The sequence below is a fragment of the Chlorocebus sabaeus genome, chromosome 4 (genome assembly GCF_047675955.1).
Source record: "Chlorocebus sabaeus isolate Y175 chromosome 4, mChlSab1.0.hap1, whole genome shotgun sequence".
NCBI classification, from domain to species: Eukaryota; Metazoa; Chordata; class Mammalia; order Primates; family Cercopithecidae; genus Chlorocebus; species Chlorocebus sabaeus.
In genome coordinates, this window is record NC_132907.1 from 15,770,281 (window position 1) to 15,796,841 (window position 26,561).

General features: G+C 45.2%; 2 protein-coding genes and 1 long non-coding RNA gene across 10 annotated transcripts in view; 1 reads left to right on the top strand and 2 right to left on the bottom strand.

The window, feature by feature from the left end:
* LOC119618213 (uncharacterized) overlaps positions 1–11,444 on the top strand; it is a 55,100-nt gene extending 43,656 nt beyond the window's left edge. Inside the window, exons 2-3 of one of the 2 annotated variants that reach the window (XR_493940.3) lie at positions 152–1,071; positions 3,933–11,444. This is a non-coding gene — a long non-coding RNA (uncharacterized lncRNA). Of the gene's footprint in view, positions 1–151 lie in introns of both variants that reach the window. The other variant, XR_012092733.1, reaches the window with a different exon arrangement.
* Positions 1–17,910, bottom strand: part of CKMT2 (creatine kinase, mitochondrial 2) — a 33,891-nt gene extending 15,981 nt beyond the window's left edge. Inside the window, exon 1 of the mRNA XM_007977050.3 lies at positions 17,423–17,910. The gene's annotated coding sequence lies outside the window, so the exon portion shown is untranslated. The remainder of the gene's footprint in view (positions 1–17,422) is intronic.
* A 3,275-nt stretch (positions 17,911–21,185) lies between these two features.
* RASGRF2 (Ras protein specific guanine nucleotide releasing factor 2) overlaps positions 21,186–26,561 on the bottom strand; it is a 270,212-nt gene continuing 264,836 nt past the window's right edge. For all 7 annotated transcript variants that reach the window (XM_007976916.3, XM_007976925.3, XM_007976935.3 and 4 more), the window contains one exon: positions 21,186–25,048. In XM_007976916.3, coding sequence (XP_007975107.3) covers positions 24,956–25,048 — 93 coding nt within the window. In that variant the 3' untranslated portion in view covers positions 21,186–24,955. The remainder of the gene's footprint in view (positions 25,049–26,561) is intronic.

Consider the following 26,561-nt stretch of genomic DNA (forward strand, 5'->3'; position numbering starts at 1 on the left):
TGTGTGTTTTCTGTTTCTTGCTTTGCTTTTTTCTTCATATTGCTTGGGAAAATCTGGGTAGTTTTAAACATTAATGTCTAAACTTCCTTAACGCCATGCCTTCTCTCTGTTAATATGACAAAAAATAACAGCACAGGATGTCTTCTTCCAGCTATTTGACAGACCAGGTGCTCTTTTGAACTTCGCCACTGCATCACAACTAGACCCTGAACAGGATGGATTTCTGGACTTCTGAAAAGTAGGAGAAATTTCTGAGGACCACCCTGGAATAGGGGCTGACACTGGGATTCCCCCATTGAAGTAGGACCTTTGAAAGAGGCTGAAGTAGCACAAAGTCAGCAGACCCCAACTTCTGGCTCCTGCCTGAAGCAAGTCTAAAAGCTCTCTGAGGAAATTATATTCAGTTTAGGCCCTGGATTCCTACACATTAAGATGAAACAGTGAACTCCCAAAGATCGCCAAACACACAAGGAGGTACAAGGAATGAGAGTCAACAGAAGAAATAGCAGATGTAGACTGCTAATGACTGAAGATGCTGGAACTGTCAGACAATAATATCAGTAAGCCCTATATTGAATGTTTAAAGTGTGGAATCATAGTTATGAGCAAGCAACAAGAGACTGTTAAGAATGACCAAGTTGATTTGAAAGAACCAAATTGCACCACTCATTATGATGCAGCTGAACATAGAATGAACTGGAAGATATATCTTAAGAAATTACTCAGAATGTAGCACAGAGAAATGAGAAAATGGAAAATAGATGTAAATTAAGAGATATGATGGATAGAATGTCAAGCTCAAATACACATCAAAGTGAAGTCCCAGAAAGAGAGAACAGAGAAAACAGAGAAGTCAGATTTGAAGAGGAATGGCTGAGACATTTTTAAAACTGATAAAAGAATCCATGATTCAAGAGGTATAACATAATCTAAGCAAACAAAAAAGACATTGACACCTAGACAAATAATGAAACTGCAGAATATCGGTGACAAAGACGTGAAAAGCAATCAGAAAAGACAGTTTACCTACAAAGAAATGACAAACGAGCTGATTTTTTGATAATAGCCCAGGTAAGTAATATTTTTAGAAACAGTAACTGTCAACCTAGAACTGGGGAACTAGTCTAACCATTTTTTCAAAAATGAGAGTAAAAAAACATTGATAAACAGATCAATAACAAAGGAATTACTAAACTATATGCTTCAGAAAGAAAGGATATGACAGCATAAGGAGAGAGCCTGAAATGCAGAAAATGGAGAAAACACATATAAATGTAAATAAGTATTTATATATTTATAATACAAGTACTGAACTACCAACAAATGTAAAAGGATAAACACACACAGACATTAGAAGGGCCAGTTAAGCCCCAAGCAGGGAGCTGTGTTACGTGGTTCTTTGAGTAGAAAACAAAAGAGCAGGTAGTTCTCAGTACTCTCTATTTGATCTCCACGATGCCCAAATAAAGATTGTGTGGGCCCAGGATGGTGGCTCATACATGTAATCCCAGCACTGGGAGGCAAAGGTGGGCGGATCACTTGAGGCCAGGAGTTTGAGACCAGCCTGGCCAACATTGTTTGCTGTCTTTTAGTAGAGACAGCAAAACCCTGTCTCTACTAAAAATACAAAAAGTTAGCTGAGTGTGGTGGCACGCACCTGTAGTCTCAGCTACTCAGAAGGCTAAGGCATGAGAATCATGAGTTGATTGAGCCTCCGTGTTCAATCAGTTCCTCCTTGTTCCAGCCTCCGTGGCTTGAACCCAGGAGGTGGAGGTTGCAGTGATCCGAGATTGTACCACTGCAGTCCAACCTGGATGACAGAGCGAAACTGTCTCAAAAAATAAATAAATAAATAAAAAGTATGGATTTCCCTAACATTTGGAAGGCTCCCAAGACTCAGCTGCAAGATGCTCTAAGCTTAGATGGATTGATTGCTTCAAATAACTTGCTGATGTGTAAGGCTGTAGCTGAAAACCTGGGCCATCCAGTGAAGGATAAACAACAACTCGTAATAGAACCTTCATTTGGAAGTCTCTACTAAACCTGAATGTCCCAACTAAAAGCATCAAAGACCTTAAAAACATGTAAGAATGTTTATGTGTGCAAATAATCAAGCCTTTTCTGAGTAGGGGTTATAGGATATGGGTTACAGGATAGCCCAGGAAATCAGATTATTAGTTCCTCTTCCATGCTAATATCTGCAAACAATTCTTTCAATTCTAAAGCCAATTTCAATTCTAAAGTAAGTTACTACGAGCATACAAGATAAATTGGTCATTTCTTGAAGTTGTCCTGGGGACTGGTAAAGACCAGCTTTCAATCTCATCATGTAAACTTCTTTGCTCCCGTACTAGAGTTCAGGTCCTCATGTCAGTATCCCTCCAAGAATAGATAATGGCTCTTCAGTGAGCTGCACCAGTGCTTCCTGGTCCTTGCCTGCAGCAGGCAACACTAGCATACATCCTTTTGGGCTATCTTATCTGCCATCACACCCTCAAATCCACTTTCTAACTAGAGGGAGGCAATGCTGTCACTCTAGAGGTTTACTGTAGAACTCAACAAAGTGAAAGAAGCTTTGCCCAGATTCTTTCCAGGCAGTATGGGCCTAAACATAAGCCAGACATGGTCTTCCTAAGCTAACAGGAAGTATGTTTCTTTCTGGGATTGACCAGGGATGACCCAAATGTTTTGGTCTCTATTTTTCGTTCCTTAAATTGCCCATCCACTGATGTGTTCAAGTCAGAGTCTGTTTGTGACGATAAATCTTGGGAAGCAGAGCCAAGAGGAAGGAGAGTGAATGGTCTCCATGTACAGCCCTGTGACCACTGGAGGTCTTCCTCCCTGCGAGGGTGATGTGTGAGTAGGTATCTGGCTCAAAATATTAATGTTTGAAGTGTCATCATATCCGTATTTTAGTTCCTGGAAGGAACTAATTTATTCTAATTAATTTAGAATTTATTATTAATTTATTCTGAGTTCCAATACTGCCCTAATGTCTGAGCAACAAAGGATGATTCGTGTGGATAATCCTAGGGAAGCTTTGGTCGTGGCTAGCAAAGCAATCTTGGAACTGAAATTCCTCGGTATCCTTGCTTTGATTCCTTGAAGAGAATTGATACAGACTCCAAGTTTTGGTGAAGCAAAGAATTCCTGCTTCCTTGACTGTTTTTCTCGCCAGGACACAAAGAGGTATTGAATTTCACTATTAAGACCTTAATTAGTAACCTTGTTCGTGAAATTGAAACAAAGGTCTCACTGAACAGGCTGGTGATCTGGCAATGGCTGTTCCATGTTCTCCAAAGACCCAGAATCAAGGCTTGCCATGAAATCACTTTTCTTCATGACTAAACTGAATCTCTCTTGCATGTTAAAAGTTAGTCTTTAAAAAGCTGTGCAGTCAGAACATTGCTTTGTCTTACACATTTCCCTGTTACCTGTCAGGCCCCAAATGTTACATAAGCATTCTCTGCAGCTGTAACCCCCACCAGAAGAGGCTTGATTTGTTATTTGCACACATGATAACATGTGACATAAGTAAAGCTGGGAAGATGTTTGTAAGGGGTAATTAGTGTCTACCAAAGCAGATAGCATTTGGTTTTGCCTAGCTTCCAAACATGGTTTTATAAGTCAGTATATCTTGTGAAACCATTAGGACAAGAGTTTGGAACAAAAAGAAATCTCAGGCTCATTGCAAAGCTTTTTTAATGTTTTCAATTCCCTCCACATTCTGAGCATTATCATAACGTACTGAACTGTTCTGTTCAGAGACCACTAGGGAGAGAAGATGAGGACCCAGAGCAGCCAGGATGTTTCTCCCTGGGATAAAAGCTCAAGCATTCAGACACCCTCACTGTGGGCTCCACTTCTGTAGCCAGAGGGGATTGGAAACAGCAGGAAACACACATGTTTTCCCCAAATATTCATTTTTGCAGTTGGTCCTTGCTGACTGATCCAGCTTCCCTGTCAGCATATGGTGAGCAGTTCGGTGAGAGGACCACACTTCCAATCCTGGCAGGTACGGGTCCACAAGGACCCTTCCAGGGAACCCTGGCTGCTAGATCTCACAAGGCTTAGGGAACCTGGCTTCTCAACTTTGCTGCTGCCTGTGTTTCTTCCCACCATCCCCTCCACTCGTAATTGGCCCTGTTTTCCGGCCTCACATCTGCCACTGTGCCCTTTCTCACAGGGATCCCAGAAAGTCTTAGATCAGTTACAGCCTGGGATTGGCTTCTAGCCCCAGTGGGAGGCATGGAATTCATCCATCAGGAACTCTTTACTGAGAGCCTACTGAGTGTCAGGCATTGCACTAGGCAACAATGATATGAAAGTGAGCAAAAGAAACAGTTCTCTCCTGTGGGGCTTCTAATTCATTTGGGGCAGACGGTTAAGAAACAAGAAAACAAAATCATAGGTGGGGATGAGTGCAAACAAGGGAATAAGCAGCATATTATTCGGAGAAAGTGTAAGTGATTTTTAAATAGGCTAGGCAGGGGCAGAGAATAGAACAGCAAAGCCTTAAAGCTGGACAGATCTGGACTTGCCCCAGGACAGAAAGGAGGTCAGTGGGCTGAAGCACAGGGAGCAAATCACAGTGGACTTCAGGAAGGATGGAGGGGCGGGGTGGAAGGGAGCCAGGTGTGCAGACCCTGAGACCACCCTAAGGAGTCTGGATTTTATCCCAGTGCAGAGGAAATTTACATTCGTGCTTGCAAGCAGGAGATGAGCTGAGCTCATTTTATGAGTTACAGGGGTGGCTCTGGCTGCCAGTGGAGAATGGTCTAGAGGGACATGTGCAGAATGCAGAGAGAGAGAGAGAGAGAGAGAGCAGTCAGAGGCCCTAGAGGTGGTCCTGGTGAGAGATGAGGTGCTGAGACCCAGGTGAGTCAGCGAGGATGAGGAAGAGAATGTATTTGCAGTCTGTTCTGGGGCAGAACTGACAGAGCTTGCTAATGGTTTGGAAATGAAAGATAAGAGAAAATCAGGGATGCCTGAGATTTCTGGTCTACAGTTGGGTGGGTGGTGAGAGCCTTAGGTGTTGGGGCCCACTGGTTGGGGAGCAATTGGAGGTCAGAGTGTTGCTGGCAGATGTGGATGATCTGTGTGGTGGCCCCAGGCCCCTTGCACCACAGCCACTGGGACTCTTCACAGCTCTGGCCCTGCTGCGCTCTCTGCCTGATCCCCTGCTGCCCCATCTCAGCTTTCCCATCCTGCTGGCTCCTGGGACTCTTTCGAAGGCTTTGTAAGACTTATAGTGATGGCCTGGCCATCAGGCCCCATTTCTGCCCAGCACCACCACAGAGACTGCTATACCCAGTGATGACATCGTGCCCTAAGAATTTCCCCACATTCTCTTCAACTCCCAGACAACCTCAGATGTAGCTGCTCTCAGGCCTTCAATGTACATCTCCACCCAAATGAGTAATATTTGCATTACAAGGAGGAAAGGAGAGAGGGAACCATTGGGTACCTGCTGTACCAGGCACATTATATGCTGTTGTCCCCATTTTCCAGATGAAGCCAGATTCAGAGAAAGTGTAAGTGATGTCTACTATCTGTGAAGTTAAATGACTTGTCCAGGCTTATGCTGCTAGGGAGTGAGAGAGATAGAATTTGAATGCACACCTATCTGACTCCACCTCTCATGTTCTTTCCACATGGCCAGCAAGCTCTGCTGTCCCACCTCACACTTCTGGGAGGCGGCTACCCCCTCTTTCTACCCCCATTTCTGGATCTTGACAAGAGGTTCTGCCCTGCCCTAGCTGTCAAAGCCTGCGGCAGCTGCCAAAAAACCTCAACACAGGCGTACTTTAGACCTCCATCATGTGTTGATGTCACAGATGCTGTACCAGGCATTTGACTCCTTGATCCATTTGAATCCTTGGCAGGATTCCTGGCCAACATGGCGAAACCCCATCTCTACTAAAAAACAAAAATTAGCTGGGTGTGGTGGTGGGCACCTGTAATCCCAGCTACTTGGGAAGCAGAGGCAGGAGAATTACTTGAACCCGGAAAGCAGAGGCTGCAGTGAGCAGAGATCGTGCCTCTGCACTACGGCTTGGGCTACGGAGTAAGACTGTCTCAAAAAAAAAAAAAAAAAAATAGTGAGGGGGATGCATGCCCACACAAAGGAATCCTGACAGAGGAACAATGGCTTGGTCCGTTTCTCCTCCTATGTAGCACTGTGATAAAGGAACGCCTTTCAGGTATGTGCCTTGATGGAGCCAGTGGGTGGAGGAGGAAGGGCAGTGAGAGGTTTGAAGACAGGCCACTGATACCCTCACGTATCATCACAGTGGGAGCCTGCTATGGTATACTCGTCCACTCGGGGAAGAGGGATTCTCTTACCCACAATTTTGTCTTCAAAACTGAAATTCCTTTGGGCAGAACCTAACAGAGAGTTGCCTCGCTTCATGTAACTGTAGCATATGTAGTGTAGAAGCTCCAACATGTTTTCGAGGCAGTCTGAGAGCTCTTTCTGAAAATACCAGGCAGATGACATCTGCGTCTGATTTTACTTTGTCTTACAACCAGGCTAAGACCTCCAGCAGCATCAGACTGTGGAACTGCTCAGGTCAAGGCAGACAGGTAGAAAGGTCCCCATGGATAGTGGTTACTCATTCCAAGAACACAGAGGCCCGCACCAGAAGGGGCAGATGACGTTAATGGTATGAGGCAGGCAGTTGTGTCTTGTGACTTCCGTGAGCCATGATGCATTCCACTAAGGAACTTTATCTCACTTGGCTTGTGACTTTTGTTAGTGAAAAGTGGCCTGCTGGCCTGTGCTGTGGAGGACTTGCAGAAAACTCCCCAGCCACCAGCAGAAGGTTCAGACATCTCCCCTAGTTCCTCCCCAACCCGTTTAGTGTGAAATGGCACAAAGGGAAACATTTCCTTTGATCTATTTTTGGGGAAAGGCAAATGTCAACTAAATAAGATCATATTAGGGACTGGGCGCGGAGGCTTATGCCTGTAATCCCAGTACTTTGGGAGGCCAAGGCAGGCATATCACCTGAGGTCAGGAGTTTGAGACCAGCCTCGCCAACATGGCGAAACCCTGTCTCTATTAAAAATTCAAAAAATATTAGCCAGGCATGGTAGCATATGCCCATAAACCCAGCCACTCGGGAGGCTGAGGCATGAGAATCGCTTGAACCCAGGAGGCGGAGGTTGCAGTGAGGCGAGATCACACCACTGCACTCCAGCAGCCTGAGTGATAGAGACTGTCTCTCTCTCTCTCTCTCTCTTTCTTTCTCTCTCTCTCTCTCTCTCTCTCTCTCTCTATATATATATATATATATATATATATATATATATCCTATTAGGAATTTCATGAAAGCTCACACGTCATTCAGGGCCTGTTACGGGGGCCCAGAACATCAGGACAGAGCAGCTAGCCTCACATTCAGCTCCATTGCACTAGAGTCTTGCTTGCATGATCTCAATTTAAAAAACACAATGTGTATCTATATGTGTATCTCTTCTAATCTACTGTATATGACTTTTTAAAATATTGGTTTGCTGTTTCTATTTTGTGCTAATGCAAATCTAATTTGTTTTAGAAAAAGTTATTACTGTTTCTTGCTTCTTACCACGCCCTGCCATTTGGACTTTGTTGTCCATCTTTCTCTGCCTAATTGGACCACAGCCTGGTGCCTCAATCTCCACAAAATCTGTTCCCTTCTAGCTCAAGATGACTGCATTCTCTCTCAGTTCCCAGTACACTCACTGGCTGCTCATTCACCTGCCCTTGTGCTCTGTGCCTTTTTGGCATCTGCGGGTAAACTCGATACCACATATCTCTATCCTGTTAACTCCTGTTTGTATTGTCTTCCCAAGGGACCTCTCTTATGGCCATGCTGGGTTCTTCCCCTTACCCACATCTGCCAAACATAGAAATCAAGGCAACATTCTCAGTCCCTTTAAGGGAAGTTCCAGGTACCTAGCTAGTCCTACAACCAGCAATTAGGGAAGTTAACGAATAACCTGCTAAACAAGAAGACAATAACTTAAAAGCCACCCCAAGTCAGAGTCACAAAATGTTTGATTCCCTGTAGAAACTAAAGACAGCATCTTGACATATGCCCTTGCATTGCTTTTCAGAAACCAATTCCCACACCAGATGGAAAATGCTGACCACTGTCATAGACCTCAAAGACTGAAACAAAAAAATAGATAAGGAAGTTCCAGAAATTCCCTAGCTCTTAACTCATTATGGATACCCCCTCACTCCTGCTTTAAAAACCCTTGCTTATAAGCTAGCAGGGAGCTCAGGTGTTAAGTGCTAGATACCCATTCTTGCTTGGCACCCGGCAATAAACACCTTTTTCTCACTACAAATCCCAGCATCAATGTTTGGCTTTTTTGGCATGCTGGGCGACCAGAACCAACCCCTTCTTTGTGTACTTGCATCCAACTCTGATGAGCCTATGTGTGTCAAGTTGGTCGAGGCCCTTTGTGCTGAACACCAAATCAACCTAATTCAGGTTGATGACAAGAAACTAGGGGAATGAGTAGGCGGCCTCTGCAAAATTGACAGAGAGGGAAAACCCTGTAAAGTGATTGGCTGTAATTCTGTAGTAGTTAAGGACTATGGCAAGGAGTCACAGGCCAAGGATGTCATCCAAGAGTACTTCAAACGCAAGAAATGAACAAATCTTTGGCTCACAAACCCCACAGACTTTTGAATGAAATCTACTTATATGATGTGACATACATTTCTTTCAGACATGGATTTTGAAATCCTATCAATAAAAGCCACCAGGTGAGACTGACAAGTCTGGTTTTGAGCATGTACCTGTTTTGTTTTCTGATATCTGCAAATTAGGGTGACCCAGTGCAGGCTCCTGACATTTTGACCATGACAGGCTGTCTGAAGCCTGGGAGCTCGTTGTGCCCATCCTCAGAGATGTCCGTGTGTGACACAGCAGAGACTACCCCAGAGATAACAGATGAAAGCTAGCAGAGTACAAGGCATAAATGTGCATGTCCTTCTGTTTCTTTTCTTTTTTTTTTTTAAGGGGCTGTGACTGAGCAGGCAGATAGGGAAGGAAGAATCAGATGAGGAGCAAGTGCTGGGTATTGGGGAAACAATTTAAATTTCGTACCACCCCAGAATTTCCTCTCCATAAAATATAGGAGAGAAAAAATTTTATTATTGAATACACATGAAACTAGTTATGTGTGTCTTTAGCATTCTGCTAAGGAGATTGCAAAGACAGACATCCCACCCTTTTATATAAGCAAGCAAATAGGACCCATTCATTGCAAACATGTTCTCTAACTCAAGTAAGAGGACATGACAGCACCATTTGTCAAGCATAATTCCTCCTAAATTCACCTGGTGATTGGGGTGGCCATTTGTGTTCGCTAATTGCCTTTATCAAAAGGAAAAATAAAACTGAAGTCTCTAGGACAACAGGTAGTTTTACAACTTGGAGCCAGGTGCTTAAATGAAACTACTACCCACTGCCCTCCCACTGACAGTGGGAGGTAGGGAGCTATCTTCCTTGATGTCTACATTTTCAAAGAGATGGCTTCCAGACCCTTGCAGGAAGAGTCCTAGTTTGTAAAATCGACTGGAGCCTTTTACTTAGCTTTTTAAAAGATTTATATACATTTCAAAGGGGCAGCAAAATAATTTGCAATTTTTCTAAAGGAAATGCTCTAAGAAAAAGGAAGAAGCTCTTCCCCTTTTTGCATGGGCTTGTGGGGTAACATTCTGGAATTCATGAGGAGCATGAATTGGTTTCCTCCCTCCACGTGCTGGAGGGCACCGTGTATGAAGCTTGGCAAGGCTCCAGTCAGGGGTGGACAATCACTGGGAATTCCACGCATCAAAGGGACAAGGGACGATCACTGGGTCCATCCTATACTTCAGAGGGACAAGACCCAATGAATGTAGAACTGGGCCACAGTTTCTCTTGGTTCTCAAAGCACGCTGGCCCACACATGATAGGTTATCATTAAATGTCTGATGAGTGAGTGAATGAATGTCAGGAGCCTGAGAGATTTTAGAGGTTATTTACCTCAGCTGAAATTCAGGCATCCCTTTCCCTGGACTCTCCTTAAATACCAGCAGTGCTGGCGATCCCACCACTTGCCAAAGCAACCCATTTTACTGGATAACTAATTATTACAACATTTTTCATATCTCAATAAGGAGAGAAAACAAAATCTTTCAAGGGCAAGGTACGTTTTTCAAAACAATCCCGAGAAGCAAGTATCCCATGTCACAGAGGAGGGAACTCAAAAACAGAGACTTTAACAGCCCAAGGTCACACAGCTAAAGGGAAATCACATGTATCCAGTGTTCTGCATCAGGCCCTCATTTAAATAAAGATCCTTTCACTCACAAGAGTTTACCATACAAATATTACAGCATGTCTAGATGGGGTCACCCCCTTTGTCTCCCAAGGAATGGAGCTGCCAGAGAGTTCCAGCTGCCTCAGATTCTCCCTGATCTCTCAGGGATGCTGAGTGTTTTCCCTCAAGCAGGGTTTTCACAGGCGAATGCCGAAGGGAGGCTAAGTATGGGGCCAAAATGCCCACAGCACATAGGTGTCATTCCAGGCAGCACTGAGGGGGAGCAGAACCAGGGGATGGCCCTTGGGGCCTTCCTTCGCAGGAACACCACTCACCACAGAGTTCCAGGCGGTCAGTGGGTCGTGTGAGTCAAGGGCAAGTGAGTGAATGACACTGATATGCTTCAGGTAGGGAGAAGCCATGGTGGGCAGCATTGGAGGGAGGGGAAAGGGGGTGAGGAGGGGGTGGAGATAGTATTTGTCTACTTATTCATCTGATGACTGTTTACCTACTGTGTGGCAGCTTTTCCAGTCCTTAGTCTGAGGAAAAACCCTATGTGCTGAGCACTGGGTTCTATTAGTTTTATGAGTATTACCCCATTTAATCCTCACTACAGACCCAGGAAGTAGATGCTCATGTTATTCCCATTTTACAAGTGAGCAGATGCAGGGAGAGAAAGGCAAAATAACTCACCCAGGACCACACAGTTTGTGAGTGGCAGCGCTGGGATTCTGGCCAGCAGTCATAGTCCACACTCAACCAGGGCCCTCTGCTGGGCAACTAGCGTGTGTGATTTGTGGTCTACTTGGGGAGCCAGAGCCTGTTGGGGGGTCCTGGGAGGGCATGGTCGGCTATGGGACAGACCATTCAACGATGTTGTTTGAGGAGCCTTGTCAGGTCTTAACCATACCAAAGCATTGTATTGCATGCCTCCACCCGCCCTGGGACTAGGACCAGGTCACACACTGCACAGGATTCCAGTGGAAACAACGAATAGACCCCTGCACACCCATGTGCATCAATGGAGGACTGTGGATGCTGTGTGCCCCCGCTCCTCCCTCCCAACAGCTGCTTCCAGGCATCTTCCAGCTGGGGAAATGGCCATTGCCCTCAGCCCACAGCAGACTTAGCCTACCCTTGAATGCTGCTGAAAAAAAGAAAGGACTAAATGTGTCCCCTGTTCTATTCCTAGTCCAGATTCTTAAGGATGAGGACACAGCATCCTGGGCCACTGTCACTAATACAAATTTGCCTCTGAGGGACTCTATGAAAGATAATTCTCCTGAAATTTGGAGAGTTGAATTAAGCTAGGACTGTGTGTGCCTGGAATTTGTGATGGCCACCTACCCTAGAGGGCCTCAAGGAAAAACCATGGTTCAGGACAACCCTGACAGATCCTAGAGTCTAGAACAGAACACCTGTTCTACCAGGGATAGATTTGAACATGGGCAAGGCCAACCACCAAGTTCATGGCCTATGTACAGCAAAGATTGCATTACATCCTGAGAGCTAAGCCTGGAAGCTCTTTCATCCATCTGTTTGTCCATCCATCCAACCATCCATCCCTCCATCTGCTCAACAAATGTTAGAGAATCAATCCCTGTGTCCGATACTGAGGCTGCCCTCAAGGAGCTTTTATAAAGTTCAGGGTACAGCCTGGTGGGGGAGACAGAGCACTGTAAAAACCTACTACTATAATCCAAAGGACAGGAGCAAAAATAGTCAAGAGGAGAGAAGACCGAAATTTCCCTGGTGGGTCAGAGAGGACTTTCTAGAGCAGGTGAAAAATCTGTGGGGCTATCACTTCACCTCATCCGGTGGATAAAGGGAGGACTTTCCAGATACAGTGGACAGAATGTGCAGAGGCAGGAGCCATGAGTGGCAGAGGCAGGGCAGGGACTGCAGGGACAGGCTGGAGCCGAAGCACAATGGCAATGATGCCATAGCCAAAGGAACAAACTGTGAGACCTGGGACTTGAATTTGGAGGCGGTGAAAAGTGACAACAAGGTTCTTCGCAGAAGAGTGATTTTATTCAACTTATGGAAGGTTGACCCCAGACCAGTGCTGCCGAAGTGTGGTCTGTGTGCTGTTAGCAGTTCATGGCGATGTAAGTACAAGAACTGAGAGTGAGCATTTAGAATACCTACAGCACTTTGATACTTTTTAAATTTTGAGCTGGCATTTTGCATGCCTGTTTATTCTACCTTTTTTTTTTTTGAGACAGAGTCCCGCTCTGTCGCCCAGGCTGGAGTGCAGTGGCCCAATCTCTGCTCACTGCAAGCTCCGCCTCCCGGGTTCATGCCATTCTCCTGCCTCAGCCTCCCGAGTAGCTGGGACTACAGGCGCCCGCCACCTCGCCCAGCTAATTCTTTGTATTTTTAGTAGAGACATAGTTTCACCATGTTAGCCAGGATGGTCTCAATCTCCTGACCTTGTGATCTGCCCACCTCAGCCTCCCAAAGTGCTGGGATTACAGGCGTGAGCCACCGCACCCGGCCTTCTTCTGTTTTTGTACTAGTTGCACTTTATCACATTTTACAAATGTGTGGGTCTGCTATGGATTAGAGAGAGGAGATTTTGCCACAGATAGTTTGAGAAGCCCAGCACTGCCACTCAACAAATGCTGGTGCATTCAGATGGTGAAATATTCTGCAGCTATTAAAGGAGTTAAAACTGCCTCCACTTACCTGGATGCCCATCTGTGACACCCTTTTAGGTTAAAAGGAAAAGAAAAACTTGCTTAGAACTGAATATGAGTGGTTGCAATTTTGTAACAATGATGTATATACATATACATTTTCATATATTTGTATGAACATAAAAGTTTTGAAGGATATTCATCAAACTGCTAAAAGGGTTGCTTCAGAGTAACAGACTTGGAGAAGGCAGATCAATTTTCTTTTAATGGAACTCTGTATTGTATCATTTGTAAAAATAAGCATGTGTTACCTTTATGATAAAAAAGTAAAAACCTAAAAAAGAAAATGTTGATGTGTGTTAAAATTTTGGATTTCTAAGCTCCACCTTTTTGAATGAGTCTCTCCAAGAGTGGGGCCCTCACATGTATAGTGAGAAGAAGCTCCCCGATTACAGGATGTTACCAAGCCCCGCTAGGTGTAGCAACCCTGCATGGTGCCCACCTGAGCCTCAGCAGCTCCTCCCCATCATGGGCATGATGAGGTCTCCCTGTGGGGTGTTGTGAAGACGACGGGACAGGCTGCAGTAGGCACTGAATAAATGTGAGTCCCTTCCCCTGCTGACCCTAAGGCTATGGGATCATCATCACTCCCACCCCGAAGCCATACCTGATGACTCCAGCCAGCACTCGGCCTGCCCCTTTTCTGAATGCTTTTTGATTTTAGCTTACATTTTTAGCATTTAAATGTTTCATTTAATTTGAGAAAGAGTCTTGCTCTGTCACCCAGGCTGGAGTGCAGTGGTGCGATCTCGGCTCACTGCAATCTCCACCTCCCGGGTTCAAGTGATTCTCCTGCCTCAGCCTCCCAAGTAGCTGGGATTACAGGTGCCCGCCACCACATGTGGCTAATTTTGTACTTTTAGTAGAGATGGGATTTTGCCATGTTGGCCAGGCTGGTCTCGAATTCCTGACCTCAGGTGATCCACCTGCCCTCCACCACAGCTGGCTTTTTCATTCAATTTGTATTTTGTATCTCTGTGGACAAGACTTCAAAGGTGTCTATCACATACTTTCAGATCTACTGATCATCTTCTGAAAACCAACATCAGGGTTCACAAAATGGATTTAATCAGTTGGGCTCCCCAGTTCTTCTTCCAGACTCCACCCCTCCAACAGTGTCTCCAATGACTTCCTGGCGTCACCGAACAGGTCCTTCACTTTGCCACCTCTGAGCCTTTGCTTGAGTGTTTTCTTTTACCTGGAATATCTTTTCCAACCCTGTACACCGACTGAGTCAAACCTTCTGTCTTCTTTTTGAACTAACATTTATGAGCTCCTATCATGAGCCATGCGTTATGCAAGGGACCTTTCAAACACTATCAGTCTATGTAACAATCCTGCCAAGTATGCTTTATTTTGTGCATGGGGAAACTGAGGCTCAAGAGAAGTGACCTGCCCCAGGTTTCAGTACCAGCACACTAGTGGAGCTGGGATTTGAACCCAGGTTTGGTTCTAACCCTGGATTCAGCTTCCTTGCAGACCCCAGCACCTCACATACAGCCCTGCAGTGACCAGCAGCTGGAGGGAAAACACCCTTGTGGCTTAAAAGCTGTGGCGCCACAGGTCATTCCACTCGGTCACACCCTGAAGACCGTAGAATTGCATTGGCCACAGCAGCTCCTAGGCACAGGATTGTCACCTCAGAGCACATGACTCCTCCTAGAGTTGCAGATTATAAACTGTTCTGTTTCCCTGTCCTCAGGCCCCTGCTGAAGTAGCCCAAATGCCAGGGACATTTCTGCCCGCTCCACTCTGACCCTAGCTGCTCAATGTGCCTGCCAGGCCTTGCTAGGGATGCTGTGCCAGTGTGAGGAGGAAGGTAGTCTCCAGCTTTCACCCCATAGAAGCTGTCTGCCTCAGTTTCCCTAACCTAGAACACCGCTATGACTCCTGAGTTGAAAAACACTGTTTACAGCATCTAGGCTAAAATTAGCAGAATGCCTGGGCTCCAAGCCAGGGAGATTTGGGGTGATGGGAAGGTGCAAGAGCACAGCCAGACAGAGCCAAAAGCAATAATATCCTGTTTGTTCCTACACTGCCCTCCCCACGAAAAAAAACAAGGACAGCTGCATCAAGCCCTTTTGTTAAGTGGCCACACAAGCCGCACATTTCTTGATCCCAGGCAGGCATACCGGGAGTTCAGATCCCGGTCTAATGGTCTTCTCTGGTTCTGTGACATCCTGGAATGTGAAAGGGAGGCCTTTGGTTCTGTCACTGCCTCCAGCCTGAGCCCCCTGCGCTTCCTGGGCATCCCGGATGGACCATGTCTGCCTTTCTGCTGACTCAGACTTATTTCTGGTCCAGCCATTCAGTGTCCCTGTGTGTGAACTCCTCAGCCAGAGGGCAGGTGGAAGGCCAGGAGGAGGACCACATGTCATCTTTCCATCCAGAGAGCCACCCCAAAACAGAGGACGTCCTTGGGCTTGGACCAGCTCCACAGAACACACTGAACAAATTCTCACGATGCCAGGTGCCTAGGCCAGCAGAAAATGCCTCTCCCCTCCCAGTTCTAAGACAGCAAAGGGTTTGCGTTACCTCACAACCACTGGGTACACAGCCAACCTTAATGGGCACTCTTGGCATCACTGTTCTACTCAGCAAATAGACAGTCCTAGGCAGGAGATATTTAGAATCCTACTCCGTAAAACAGGCCTTTCCTAGGCCTCCTGTGATGAAGGCATGGGACTGTTACCAGACTTGTCCCTCAAGGGGTAAATTGTTTTCAAGAAAACAGGAAGCTAGGAGCCATCTAGTCCTTTTAAGTGCTGTGAAGAAGTGGGCTGCCTTCTTCCCCGCCCAAGGGAGGGAGTCTCTGAGACTTCCCAGGCAGGGTTGGTGTGACCTCCAGCAGTCACCTTCAGCATGGGTTGCTGCTGGATTCCTGGCTCTGTGGGCAGGAGCTCCGAGAATGCTTGACACAGGCTCTACGGGGCTTCCTTTGGGAAGACAAATGGAGCCTGCTCTAGGCTATGGCAGAGATGGAAGCCCAGGGCCTCTGAGTTAGGGGCAAAGTCAGTCCCCCTCTGAGTTAGGGGCAAAGTCAGAAACCCCAGGACTCCTCATTCTGTATGGCACTCCCCCAACCCACAGTTTCCTTAGGAAAACTGACCTGGCTATGGGCCATTTCCTTGTGAGGTGATTTGGTCACGAGGCTGGCAGAGTCCATGGGCCTGTGCTTTGCTGGGACAGTGCCTTAACCCACAGGCATGATTAACTCCAAAGTCTGGGGTCTTTGGAGAAGGTGCCTATCAATGCAGAGGAAGTGAGGTGCTCACACCGCCTAACAAGGCCCAGAGCCTCCTGGAAGAGCCTGTCAGGAAGCCTCAGGCCACATGCTGTGGCCGTGCTCGCCTCCCTGAGAGGACAGACAGAATAGACCAAGGACACGAATTCAGAACAGAGAAAATGTGAGAGCCGTAGACAGGAAAAGCAGCCCTTCTGGAAACAGCGCACTGGTGTACCTAGCGTAACCTTGTCCTGAGGGCACTGACTGCCCCTCACTTGACTCGGCTGACACTGTGAGGGGTCACGAGCCTGGCAACACTTTGTGAAAGGTCTAAAGGGCAGCACTGAGGAGACCTAAAGGTTTTGCTCTGTTTGTCAAATGTCACTCTTCCTCACATTCGGAGGAGAGCATTTGAAGGCAGACCACTTGAGGGACAAGGACAGGACTGATTTTAACCCCAGGACTACCAAGCAAGCAAGCTAGCAAAGACTAGGCCTCTGCCCAGATGCAACACATGGGGCCAATTCCACAGGTTTTTGTTGTTTTTTAAAATTAACCTCCAGTGGGAAAGGTAAGGATGGCAGGGAGGGGAGATAGTTACTTGGCTCATTATCAGAGTGTTAACGTTAGTGATGGCAAAACTGAATCTCTAGCAATACTATTTGCCAGTTTAAACTGGGCCTGGCTATTGGGCTTATTAGTAAATAGCTTCTCAAAATTTTAATTTTCTAGTTCATCTCAAGTCACTGATTTACACGTCTTTTGAGACTGAGACTGCTGGGGAAAAACATTCCCAGAAATCAGTGGATTAGACTCTGTAAATTACAAGGGAAAGGCATTTGAAGTTTAAAGTTGACCCAAACTTAGCGTCAAAATACAGCCTTTAGATTTTTTTTTTTTCCAAATAAAGAAAAATTCCTGATTCACTACCAAAAAGAGACCCTGCAGGCACCGTGCTGATTTGCTCTGCTCCTGGTGCTGAGCTGCCCCCACTTGTGTGCAGGGAGGAGGGGGCGCTGCGGCCAACGGCGGGCGCTCTGCTGGCTTTAGCGAGTCACCATTGCCTCCTCGCAGTCGGCGTCCTAACGGGGTCCCAGTCCACAGCCCTGCATCCACTCCTCCAAGGCCCTTCACACTGGCTCTAGCCATGACCCCTCTTTGGAGGAATAAAGCAGAGTTTCACGGACTCACCGACCTTGAAGCCGGAGTCTCCCACGTCCTGCTCAGCGCACACAGCCAAGAAGTGTATGTAGGGCGAGCTGGCCGGGCGGGCCTGGAAAAGCCTCCCTGGCGGGGCGGGGCCAGAGGACCTCGCCAATCCCAGCGCAGACCTCCGGGCGCACCGGCCCCCACAGCTGTACCGTTGAAGGCAGGCCCCTGGGCGCTTGGTTCTTCATAGCACCTGCCCTTTCTCTGAAACGTAAAAGGAGGAGCCAATCTTGCTCTCCAGGCCTGGTCCTGAAGGCTCCTCCGCCAGGGCTCTGGATCTCAGAACGGAAGGCCCAGCGGGTGAAATTGCGTATCTGTTGGGGGATTTGTTTCCCTCTTCTCTCAGGTGTACCAGCCTTGGGGCCCTGGTGAGCTCTGGAGGATGAACCCCTCAAGCCAAGGTTGGAGAGGAGGATATCTCAAGCTGCCTGGCTCCAGCAGCTGACCGGGCCCTGAGCCAGGGGCTGGAGGGACCTCTTGCCAGCGTCTTTGTCTGGGGCCTAGATCCAGGGACAGTTACAGTCACGTTTCTGTTCAAGATCAGGCCATCTGCAGTAGACGGCTAGATCATCTCGCTTTCCGTCCACACCAGCTTAACCCACGGCAGGCCATAGCCCTGCTTAAAAATAGTCCTACTTGGGATATCCACCGCACGCCGGGAAGGTTGCCTGTAAATAGCAATGACCCAGCAGGATTTTGGACAGCAGCCCTGCCATTTCAAGGGAGCCTGCCTAGGCATCTGGTGACCGTCACGTACTCGGCTTCTGAGGCCACGTGGACATGACCAGCTGGTTCCTGTCTCTTACTTCTCAGAGCCTAGCTCATGCTCAAAGGACTTGATGGGGCAGGGGGTGCAGCCCCGGGAATAACCTTCTGCCCAGTGTGCTTTCTCCTTCAGAGCTTCCATTTCTTTTAAACACGACCCATGTTTAAAAATATCATCGAATTTACCTTTGCATGGGGTACTGATTGGGAGAGCACATGAGGGGGCCTTTTGGCAGGACGGAAAGGTTTCTGATTGGGGTGGTTCTATAAAGGTTGGGACCAATCAAATTAATTTCATAATCCTTTAAGGAGTCAAGACCCACCAGCTTGCATATTCCATCATCAGGGCAGTCTCGGTTTATTCCTTCTCAAAATAGCTCTTTTCCACACACACTTGTTTCAAGTCAGTTCAGGCACCAAGTGAAATAAATCCAGTGACCCTGAAATAGCCCAGCTTCCAGATCCAAAAAATTACAAGGCTTTTGAAGAGCATGGAATTGTAGATTTAAAGGATGGCAGTTACAGCAAAAAACCTCCTTTTCCTCCCCAATTATGTAATCAGCATTTAGGGCCCCCTCCACTCACCCTACCTCAACACCTTATATTTTACAGAGTAAATGTATATGTTAGTAAGGTCAGAAGAAAAGTTGGGTCATTGTTGAGAAAAGAGAGTACCACTCTTCTTTTGGGGGCCTGGTCCTCTTCAAGCATATTATACAGGTGGTGTGATGGGGACGAAATCTCTACAAGGGACTCACAGTAGAAATTCTGGCTTTCTGGAAATCTTTCAAATGCCATCTCTGTCACATGCCATCCGTTCCCTTCTTATCATTGCCAACTCCCTTTGAAGCTCTGGGGCTGTAGCCACACCAGGCTGCCCCGTGGCTGGCTTCTGTCACAGGCGCAGGAACAGAATTGAAGTGTTCCTGCCGTATCATTTGCTTTAAAGGAAAATGTCCTGGACTTATTCCCTTTTCTGTTCCTGAGTCCAGCAGGAGTGTGGCTAGAGCAGGCCCCAAATTTGACCTCGTAGGCAAGGACGATGCCTTGTGGGATGGGCAAATAACAGGATGAAAGGAACCTGGGTTCCTGTGTCCCACCAGCCTGGATTGCTCATTTCAGAATTGGGCAGGAGGAACCCCTTTCCTTAGTCTATTCTTGCGTCCAGCAACTGTAACTTAATTCCATCAGCTCTAAATGTTACCAGAACTTCATAGAAGTTAAAGTATTTTCATATATAGTAATCCATATAACCACTGCAGTAATTTTAGGGGTAGGTAGGAGTCTTATTTCAGAAGCCCCTCCTAGGTGAAGCTTCTCCTGTCTCCACTGCCCATTCAGGAGCGTTGAGCTGCCATGCAATGGACTGAACTGTTTCGGGTAGTAGTGAGTTCTCTGTGCCTGGAGGTAATCAAATATGGGCTGGGGATGTCACAGGAAGAATCTAAGCACTGGAAAGAAAGTGTGATTAGTTGATCCTTCGTATCATTTCAAAGCTTTCCCCAAATTCTTTGAATTTTAGGGCCTCTTCTAAACTGTTTTTCTCCCTGAACTTTAGAAGTAGTATTTAGAAGTAAAATAATATATCTGAAGGAATTCACTGCTATGAAGCTGTAAAATAAAAATAAAGCCCCTAGGCCCCCAGGCAAAACAAAACAGACTCATTGTGGTAAAAGAGACCCCAGAAAACATTAAAAACCAGGATTCTACAGCTTTGGCACGACAAGAGGTCAGTCACACCCAACGTTCCCCCATCTCGATAACTGCCTCAAGACTTTCTTTCCTACAATTAAACTAAAGCCAGTTCCTGAAAACTGTGTCTGGAAGATTTCTTCCTCAGCTTCAACAGACAACCTGACGTGGCAAACCCCCCTTCCCTCAACGCAGTTTCCCCATGACAAGTGTTGAACCTTACGAAGCACTCCGTCCTCATAACTGACCGCAGACCGCAGCCGGTTCTGGCCGGTTTACAGAGACTGCACACCAAGTGTCTTTGTGCCCCGTGTTTCATCTTTTGAGGTATACAGTCCAATTTTACTACATTTTAATGTTAAGTCTCCATCCCAAAGTGAACATGGGTTATATGTAACATGTTTGGTTACTGACTATGCATGCATTAGGGCCTCATAAATATTCATAAGATTATTCTATAACCTACTAAATGTATATGTATGGCTCATCTCGTTGGGCATAAATCTCAGCCTCTCCCTTTGTCTCTGAAGTGCTTGCTTTTGGCTTTGGCCAGAGGCTCCAGCCTGCAGACTGTAACCCTTTATAAGAAATAAAGTTCTATTTTTTTCTAAATGTATACATTTCATGGTTTTGACAATGTAGAAAAATGGGGAAAAGAGTTAAATGAAGAAACCAATGAGATTTCTGAATATTCAAGAAAGGTGAAGTTTAATTTGCATATAGGCATAACCTACACCTCACCTGGCAAGTGTTAGGCCACAGCACAAACCCCTCTGTCCAATCACAGGTGTCCACAAATTTGCAAAGTAACTGGACACAAACGATATGCTTCTCAAACTCACACACATATTCGTCCATCGCACACACACTCACATGATAAATACATTGAAATCCTCTACAAGAGAGCTGAGCATAGTAATCAGATTACCTCACATGCAGACAGCACTTTGCACTTTACAGTCTAATCCATTTGGTCCTCACAATAGCCCTGTGAGGTAAGCAGCACAGGGATTACTATTCACACCATTTTGCAGATGAGGAAACTGAGGCTCAGGGTTGTATCAACACCAGTCTAAGGTTTTCCAGCTGGAGACTGGGCCTAGGACTCAGGGCTGGGATGCCCAGGTCAGCTCTCTTTCATAACTGGCTTTCTAGTGAAAAATGAAATGAGCTGTGTAAAAACCAACATCATTAAGTATAATAGAACTATTATTTTCCTTGAGCAGATCAGACCAAGTACAATCAATCCTAATGTTAATGTCATGCTGCATGATGAATAATTTTCTGAATCGTTCATGTGTTTATTCCTACAACAAAATGACTGTTTTCCATTTTGGCTCTGCCTCGTCTTAATTTTAAGTCACCAATGGCTGATGAGAAATGGCACACTGATTAGATTTCATTAAGTCTTCTTACCAGAATTACATGGTGGTATCTATAATAGAGCCATTATTTACACTTACAGTCTGATTTCTTACTGAAATGAAAATGATTCTTATTTATTGATTCCCTCTGGCTGTGGACATTAGCCTGGCTCTACCCTTCAGCCATAAATAGGATGTTCTCTTTTATGCCATTTCAATAGTTGTAAAAATAATACATTTTGCAATTGTATTTTTAAAAACCTTTATACTTTCAAGTGAAGAGATTTTTCTTCAAGGGGATAAAATCAAACTTTGAAAAAAAAAAGCTAAGTAAAATCTCTTGCTTTTAAATAAAAGTTAATTTTATTGGGAATAATCCCTGTATTGCATTACTCTTTTTAGTTAAGAATTTTAAAGCTGCCCGATCACTGCTGGCCCAAAAGCCTCATCGTATACAATCACATGAGAGAAAGGGTGCTAATCCAGCATTACTCACACCACGTGGGACCAGAATGGATTTTTCTCTTCCAAGTGATTCAGTTTCTCTGAGTTTCATTTGTTTATAAGCAGTACTTTCAGACGTACTGCAATTTAACACACAGTAATAGGACTTGGTGTGAAAGCCACTTGAAAATATTGCAACGGCCGTTTAAAATTCCCTCTTTAAATTCCTTCAGAAAAACACTAAGGAAAAGTGACAACGTTTTCCTTCATGCCTGAATCTGTCAAATAATATATTGGATTAGGTAAGAGATTTGTCCCTGTAGCAAAACTAGATGTCTCAGTTAATAACCAAAGGCATCCCCTAAAAGCTCCAAGATAATTCCGTTGACAGTACAAAATGTGGGCATTCATTCGAAAGCCTGAAATTGGATTTTACTTCTGATTTTCTAGGTTAATTTTACAGTATACATGTTCGCTACTTGGCTGTTAGCGGTTGACCTCCCATCTCCTCTTATTTATGGACTAGAGGCAGATGCAGCTGGGAATGCCGGCTTTGTGTGTAGGCAGAAGAGAACGGGCACTTTAACAACACTGCAAATTGCTCTTGGGGATTTTTAATCTGACCAAATTGAAGGTGTTTTGAAATGTGCATTCCTCTCCCAGCTGGCACACGAATAGTGCAGGTCATCAACAGACACTCCCTCAGAGGCGGAGCTCTCTCTCTTGCTCTCTCGCAGCTCCAGGAAGGCTGCAGACTCCAGAAAGGGGTGTAATTCTCAAACAAAAATGTGAAGGGCTAGCGAGTGGCGCACCCCTGCAGTCCCAGCTGCTTGAGAGGCCGAGGCAGGAAGGTTGCTTGCGTCCAGGAGTTCGAGGCCAGCCTGGGCAACATAGTGAGACCCTGTTTTTCAAACAAACATAAAACCCCCTAAAAGTCAGCATAGCAATCGGCAGTGCCTAATATGACCACTGCAGGGCAGTTCCAATATCCTGCAGGAAATAGGTGCAAAAGCTTTGCCACTAACTGAAAAGCTGTGATCCAAAAGGGAAGGAGCATTTGGAAACTCCTGTCTTATTTTTTGTTAATAAGAATGACTGCAGCATCTCTGGAACATTTGGGTCAAAGAAATGAGCCCAGACTTCCACAAAAAGCACACGCAGAACCATCCTTTGCCTCTGAAGGACTCTAGCATCTCCACGGCAGATAGAATGCATCAACTTTTCCACATGTTGTTTGGCCTGAAACTAGTTTGTGTGTGGTCCTCTCACAGATTTGTCCTGATTTTAGTTCACCTTTCAGGACTATGCTTTTGAGCCAAGAAAGTTAACCTTTACTTTTCTTCTGCAAGACCTCGAGGTGTTTGGTGCAACTGATACGTATTATTTCAAACCCTCAGCTTCTGAACACTGAGAAATAAATCACAAGTTATGCGTTGTTAGGATCCAAACAGCCCATGCTTCTCATCATGCATCAAGATGCGTCAACCTCTTATTTGAAACTAAAGAGAGCAAACAAGCAACTTTAAAAAAGAAAAAGAAAGCATCCATAAGGAACCCTCCTTGGGTTGAGTGCTACACTGTTGGCTAATGTGAACTATTGAAAATATTTTTGGAATGGTCTTCAAATATTGTATTTTCTTTTACATAGTTGATATTTCACTATATAGTTACATACAGAGATGGCGCTTACCATGCAGAAAATGTACATTCTCTACCTCTATGGTACATTACCAATGCTAGCTCTTCCACTGGGTCTTAAGAGCCAGCAGGTGGAATTTATTAGTCAGCTGTTAGCTCTAGCAACATAATTAAAGTGCAAGGAAAGAGGGAAAACAGCCAGACAGATCAATTTTTCATTGTCAGCATCAGTAAGTTTCATGCCGCTAAGAGAAAATGTCAGGTGCAACAGGTTCAGGGAAATAGAACTATATTTTTTCTCTTCCTTCTTTTAAAGCAGCAGTCTCCCTGAGAAGAGAAGAGGGAGGTAAACAATGAGATAGCCCTATTTCTTCAACAACTGACAATCTCGGGAAAAGTAAGGCCACTTCCCCAGCCTCGGGTAGCAGGACTGACCCCTGCATTTGGTTTTGTAATGTAAGAGCTGTTCGGTGGTTGGGCCCATTTCCCATGCACTTATAATACTCTCAGAGATCTCTCAACATCATTTTGTAAAGAAAGAGATCTACGAACAGCATATGGAAGTGTGGGATTTGAAAAGAAAATTTCACTGAACTGTTTTTTAAAAAATACAGCCAATGTTCATAGTAAGCCTAAAAAAGGTCTGTGTAAATAAGAATAGATTCCTGCAGTACTATGAGCGGGGAAAGAAAACAAGCAAAGCAAGGTGCAGAGATTATTTTTAGGTATAGATTTTCACTCAGCACTGAAACCCATGATTCCCCACAGCACTTGGTGGCCTTCTGTCTGTTCCACAGTTTTGTCGGTGTGATGGACGTGCACCTTCTTGCAAACTGCAGCTGCCTCTCCAAGAGGGTTGGCGGCTTAGGACCAACAGTCTCAAGGAAAAGCTCCCCACCCACCTCAGCCAGCCACTGTCTGGAATCCTCTGGGACACAGCCTACTGCCTTTAATTAAGGAAATGTTACATACAAATCCATTTGTGTTTCGTTCTTTCTTTCCTATCCCGTTGCCTAAAGACTGGAAAGCCAGTTTCAGAAGGTACCATTCCTCACATAGAAATATTTAGAATGCACTGAAAACCATGCACATGCTGTAGACTGAAATTGCTTATGTGTTGGTCCATCTCTGTAGAGGAAGTGTCAGCTTTTCTGTGAGGCTTATACCAAAAGGAAATGTAATGGAACCAGTCAAATCCTAGAAGATTGGTAGGTGTGCCCAGGCCAGTAAAGTGCCAGAGAAACATCACAGGTCTTTTTCATGGATCCTTGTCCCTGAGTTCTAACAGAACACGGACAGAGTTTAAAATTTACCAATTTACCTGCTTTGTTAAAATGGCAACTACCATCTCCCATCTAACATTCCCTTACGTAAAATGTGCCACCAGCTTTCTAAATAGCCATCTTTCACCTTCCCACCCAAGTTTGAAGCATCTGTCTTTGACCCAAACAGCTGGGTTTCTCTCTGAATGGAGACAGAATTCCAGTCTGGTTCTATCTTCTTTGGTGGAGAAAGGAGACTGGCTTCGTGCTGTACCATGTGAGGCAAGGCATACACAATTCTGTCTGTCCTGCTTTCCATGAACATCCCGTGGACTCAGGGGCAAGGCCAGATCTTCAAGCAGGGAGTCGAGGTTCAATTTTTAGTGACAGCTCATATAGCGTATCTTCATCTATGATAAGGTCTTTGTCAAGCAAGTACTGTGTGACCTGAAAAAAAAGGGGAAGTCCCAGCTTTTACCTCTTTCAGATAGCACTGCATACATTTTCTGAGGGAATCTAACACAATTCAATATTTTCTCTTGAACGCCTAAAAATCTTATTTGACCAAAAATCTCAAAAATGTTTCCATTGTTTAAAAAAAAAAAAAAAAAAAAAAAAAGCAAACATCTCTAGTCCTCTCTCAACCCCCAATCCCAGGTACTTCCCTCAATAGGAACTACTGCTACTAATTGGTTTGTGTTCTCCCAGTTGTTTTTCTATGTCTTTATAGGGATTACATGTACTTACAGATATCATTTTTCCCCCTAAAATTGGCATCACGGTGCACATTTTATTCTGCTTTCATCTCTTAATGATAGGTTGGAGAGAGCTCCCTACGACAGTAGATAGAGCTCTAACTGCTATACAGTATTAATAGTGCAATATATTGGAGCTTATTTAATAATCTCATATTGATGGATGTTGAGTTGCTGTCAATACTTCACTGTTACACAAAGTTTCGGTGAATTCCTTGTTAGCATGCTTCCCGGTGTGCATGCATGAATACTCTGCTAGGCTGGGGTAGACATCAGAAGTGAAAGGAAAGGAATTGACACTAGAAATGAAAATGTTGGGGCATGGGGGATTTCCATGAAAACATTTCTTTAGTTTTATTGAAATATAACACACAAAAGTGAAATGAATAGTTTGATCCATTTTGACAGATGTATACACCATGTAACTTACATACATTTCATGATAAAGAACAATTTTAGCATCTCCCAAAGTTCCCTTATGTACCTACCCAGTCAGTCTGCTCTTGGAATCAAGCACTGCCCTGGTTTCTATCACCACATATGAGTTCTGTCTACTTTGGAACCTCATATTGATGGAATCATACAGTGTGTACTCCTTCATGTGTGGCTTCTTTCACTCAGCATAGTGCTTTGAGATTCAGCCTTGCTGTGGCCTGTACCAGTAGTCTGCTCCCTCTTATAGCTGACTATTCCATTGTAGAGATGTACCATAATTTGTTTATCCATTCATCTGTTGATGGACACTTGAGCTCTTCTAAAATAGAGGCTATTATTTAGAAATGTTATGAACATTTTATACAAGGCTTTTTATTTTTTTTGAGACCCAGTCTTGCTCTGTCGCCCAAGCTGGAGTGCAGTGGCACGATCTCAGCTCACTGCAACCTCCGCCTCCTGGGTTAAAGCGATTCTCCTGTCTCACTCTCCTGAGTATCTGGGACTACAGGCATGTGCCACCATACCCGGCTGATTTTTTTTTTTTTTTATTAATAGAGATGGGGTTTCACCATGTTAGCCAGGATGGTCTCGATCTACTGACCTTGTGATCCGCCCGCCTCGGCCTCCCAAAGTGCTGGGATTACAGGCATGAGCCACCGTGCCCGGCTATACGAGGCTTTTGAGGAGGATGCTTTCATTTTTCCTTTGGATAAATACCTAAGAGAGAAATTGCTAGGTCCTAAGACAGGTGCTCATTTAACATTTTAAGA